Source organism: Sinocyclocheilus anshuiensis, unplaced genomic scaffold (assembly GCF_001515605.1).
Source record: "Sinocyclocheilus anshuiensis isolate Anshui unplaced genomic scaffold, SAMN03320099.WGS_v1.1 scaffold75, whole genome shotgun sequence".
NCBI classification, from domain to species: Eukaryota; Metazoa; Chordata; class Actinopteri; order Cypriniformes; family Cyprinidae; genus Sinocyclocheilus; species Sinocyclocheilus anshuiensis.
Window position 1 is genome coordinate 654539 of NW_015549634.1, and position 4751 is coordinate 659289.

The 4751-nt window shown below is 34.5% G+C and overlaps 1 protein-coding gene across 1 annotated transcript in view; it reads left to right on the forward strand.

Moving 5' to 3' along the window:
* Window positions 1-4751, forward strand: part of polr3a (polymerase (RNA) III (DNA directed) polypeptide A) — a 36898-nt gene that overhangs the window by 16583 nt on the left and 15564 nt on the right. Inside the window, exons 16-20 of the mRNA XM_016448658.1 lie at window positions 230-428; window positions 741-852; window positions 2161-2279; window positions 2764-2901; window positions 3775-3945. Coding sequence (XP_016304144.1) covers window positions 230-428; window positions 741-852; window positions 2161-2279; window positions 2764-2901; window positions 3775-3945 — 739 coding nt within the window. The remainder of the gene's footprint in view (window positions 1-229; window positions 429-740; window positions 853-2160; window positions 2280-2763; window positions 2902-3774; window positions 3946-4751) is intronic.

Below are 4751 nucleotides of genomic sequence, written 5' to 3' on the forward strand. Positions count from 1 at the left end.
GAGAGCGAGTGTGTGTGAGAGAGAGAGAGCGAGTGTGTGTGAGAGAGAGAGAGAGCGAGTGTGTGTGAGAGAGAGAGCGAGTGTGTGTGTGAGAGAGAGAGAGTGTGTGAGTGAGAGAGAGTGTGTGTGTGTGTGTGTGTGTGTGTGAGAGTGTGAGTGTGTGTGTGTGTGTCCATCTCAGGTCTGATTTGTCTGGCTGTGTTGCTTGGTTAAAGTCGTGATGACTGTGATGTTTTTGTGACTCCTGTGTTGAAGCGAATCGAGGTTTCTCCATTGGGATTGGAGACGTGACGCCTGGACAGGGACTCTTGAAGGCCAAACAGGAACTACTGGACGCTGGCTATAAGAAATGTGACGAGTATATCGAAGCCCTGAAGACGGGCAGGTTACAGCAGCAGCCGGGCTGCACCGCAGAGGAAACGCTGGAGGTAAGAGAGAGGAAATTTCATTTTTCTTTCATTTTTCACAATTATTAAATCAATAATCAAGCAATTCAAACAAATAATAAAAAGCAATTAAAATGAAGCGATTAATAAAAAATAATAATTGGTTTGTATAATGTGTCATTTTGTTTTTGTAATATGTATTTTCTTTTTTTATTTATAATTTTTATAAATTATTATTAATTTATTGACTTTATTGACTTTAATTTATTATTTATTAAATTATTTAATTAATTTCAATCAACATGCTAACATGTTTTTTTTATATTCATTTATTTTAATCTGTACTCAAACCAGGCGTTGATCCTGAAGGAGCTGTCCGTCATCAGAGATCACGCTGGCAGTGCGTGTTTGAGAGAACTGGACAAAAGCAACAGTCCACTGATCATGGCTCTGTGTGGATCCAAAGGTACCATCAGAACCTCCCTAATGGACCTCAGAGTAGATAACAAATGTGACCCTGGACCACAAAACCAGTCATAAGGGTCAATTTCTCTAAATTGATAGTTATGCATCATCTGGAAGCTGTATAAATAAGCTTTCCATTGATGTATGTTTTGTTAGGATAGGACAATATTTGGCCGAGATACAACTATTTGAAAATCTGGAATCTGAGGGTGCAAAAAAAATCAAAATATTGAGAAAATCGCGTTTAAAGTTGTCCAAATGAAGTTCTTAGCAATGCATATTACTAATCAAAAATTAAGTTTTGATATATTTACAGTAGGAAATTTACAATATATCTTCATGGAACATGATCTTTACTTAATATCCTAATGATTTTTGGCATAAAAGAAAAATCTATAATTTTGACCCATACAATGTATTGTTGGCTATTGCTACAAATATACCCCAGCGACTTAACACTGCTTTTGTGCTCCAGGGTCACAAATGTAATTTTTATCCCAATGAATGATTTGATGGACAGACGTGGGCCATTTAATGTGGCATACCTTTCTTAAGGCTTTAGTGTTAGATTGTCAGATTTTTTGTCAGATCTAATAATTTTTTTGTAAGATGAAAATATTTATACATTAAGTAAATTATATAAATGTATATATATTAAATTAATTGAATACTGTCATTAATTTGTTAAGTCATTACAAAATCATACTAATTAGTAATTTAAAAGTTTGTTAAAATGTAAATGTCTCAGAACTGTAATAAATGAAAAAAATAAATTATGAATTTATTAGTATTTTGTTTAGTGTTTGTTAGTATTATTTATTATTATTTAAAATAGCGTATGTGTGTATATATGACCCTGGCTGTGGAAACCCTGCTAAAGTCATTTTTTTGTGACTCGCATAAAATCATATTTCATAATGTAAAAAACATTCTGTGAAAATGTAACCTTGATATCTTTAATATTGACTGAGTAAGACCATGTCAAAGATTGAAATCATAGTGAAATTAATGGTTGAAATCAAACTTTGATGCTTGTTATGTCATAATTAGATTTTGAGACTTTTTTTATAACTTTATTACCAAAAATGCGACAAGTGAAGTGACCATGAACTCTCCCTCACTGCCTCATTTTCCTTTTGTGTCAGAATAAATAAAGCATCTCCCCTGACTGAAGTCTGTACAGTTGCAGTGACAGCACGATTTCTCTCGCTAATCAATCAGAAAGTTCAGAATTCATAAAGGAAGCAGTGTGAGTCTGTGAGTCACAGATGATTAACACATGACTCTGAAATCATCTCTGCGTCTCCAGGTTCATTCATTAACATCTCACAGATGATCGCGTGCGTCGGGCAGCAGGCCATCAGCGGCTCTCGTGTTCCCGACGGCTTTGAGAACCGCTCGCTGCCTCACTTCGAAAAGCACTCCAAAGTAAGAACAAAGCACTCGAGTCTGCAGCTTTTCTTTTGTTTGTCCCTTTCTTTCTGTATGCATGACTGTATGCAACTTTTGTGCACTGTCTGCTGTGAGGATTTCAAATAAATGCTTTTTTAAAATTAAAAAGGTGCACAGGAGAGATTACAGTAGCTCTCCACTTTTTATTGAGTAGATTTACACTGTTTAATTAGGTTTTCCAAATTTTGAAATAATGCATTTGTTTGAAATAATACATGCATCCTTATTCAATTGACTGCTTTCCATGATCAAGTCTGAGGTTTATGCACGTTTTGTCCATTTTCATTACAGTCATGTCATTAACTCACAAAAATGAATGGTTTAGCATGCTTTACAGTTCTGTTGGGTTTGTGGAAACGTTTCAGAACTTTAAAAGTTATCTGAGGTTAAAGAAGACCCAGAACAAAGGCTGTGTGGAATAAAAGCATCATGTTTGTGTGATTGTTCTGTTATGTTTCAGCTCCCTGCTGCGAAGGGCTTTGTGGCAGACAGCTTTTATTCTGGTCTGACCCCCAGCGAGTTCTTCTTCCACACTATGGCTGGTAGGGAAGGTCTGGTCGACACAGCCGTAAAAACAGCAGAGACCGGATACATGCAGGTGCGTTTGCCTCCTGTATAATGCTGCAGTTAATACAAGTATCAGATTTATGCATGCATGGAAACGTTTTACATTTCAACTCTGTAAAGCCTGACGTGAAGTGTTAAATGTCAGAACATTTACATTTGGAGATTAACTTTAGACAAAATATTTTTTGAAATATAAAATATATATAAAAAGTTTGCATGTGTTTTTTTTTTTTAGTATCATATTTGATGCATCAGTCTTTTCTGACTCATACAGTCTGATATAGTGAGAATATGAAGGGGAAAAACAGCTCAGTTTTATTCAGAGACTCAAACTGAGCAAAAATATGCAATTTGGTTCAGATGCTGATATTTATATGATGAAATTCTGATGCTTGTAATGGAAATCAATGAGATCCTTATACCAGTATAGCAGTATATACTGACATAAAATTATATAAATATCAGTCGTCACTCTATATCTCCAATAATATGTCTCCGTAAGATGAGATTGAAATGATCCAAACATATAATGCAATGCAATCCAGTGCTGATTGAGAGATGAAGAAATAAACGCTCCTCAAAAGATCCTGAGGATCAGATTTGAGACTCTAAAACATGATTGATGGAGAATCAAGTAAAGCTGAGCTGCTTCAGTCCAGTAAGTGTTCATCTGGAGATATTACTGCAGTTATTCTGACATTTAGACGAAAATATACTTTTACTTGATAAAAAGTCTAAACTATCAATCAGATGACAAAAGGCATGGATTGTATGTGAAGAAATTAGATTATCAAATATGATACAGTAGCTTTATAGAGTGGCAAAACTACGTTTTTGTTATTCCGTAAGTCTCCTCTATTGAGATCTGCCGTTAGTAATGAAGTGTGGTCTTTGTGTGGTTCAGAGGCGTCTGGTGAAGTCTCTGGAGGACTTGTGCTCTCAGTACGATCTGACGGTGCGCAGCTCCACCGGTGACATCATACAGTTCATCTACGGCGGAGACGGACTCGACCCCACGGCCATGGAGGGAAAAGACGAACCGCTGGAGTTCAGAAGAGTCCTCGACAACATCAGAGTACGTCAGACGTTATGCAGAAAGAAACTCTGGTTAAATGTGTGTTAGATCGTGTTTATCATCCAAAACACATGCACCAACGTGTTTATTAAATTCATTTCCACACAATATTAACCAGTATGCATGGCTGTATGATGCCTTGTACATAGAACAGATCAAATCAAAAAAAAGGTGACATTTTATTTATTTACTTTTTTTTTTTTATGGTTCAGCTATTGCTCATGAAACACTTTTCTCTTTTAATAGTTTAATCAAATATAATAGCGTTTTATTTTAATAATAAAAATCATGTCTATTAAATTGAATTCATAAAACTTTAACAATTCATAGTATGCTGCTTTATAATGAGGAACAGATCAAATTTAAGTGACAAAATTATATATATATTTTTTATGGTTCAGCTATCCCTCATGAAATATAGTAGATATAGATTATTTAAAAAAAATTTTACTTTTTTTTTTTTTTTATTTAATAATAAAAAGCACGTCTAACCAATTGAATTAATAACAATATTTAATACATTAAATATATAAAATTTTATATATGATTGCAATTTTAACAATAATGAAATCCATTTTATTTTTCACATTGTTTTTAATATTATTGTTGTTGTTACTTTTTTGCTAAACCGTTGCAGGGAAGTTATAGGGCCTAAATTCACTGATCATGGTTTTTGTTCATTGTTTTCTTCAGAGAAACTGAAGTCTAGTTTGTTCATTTGTCATGCGGTTCTGCTCGTGTGAGAGCAATCACAGGATCCTTTCATCTGCTAAAGTGTGAACCGACATTTGTGAAATGAGAGACTA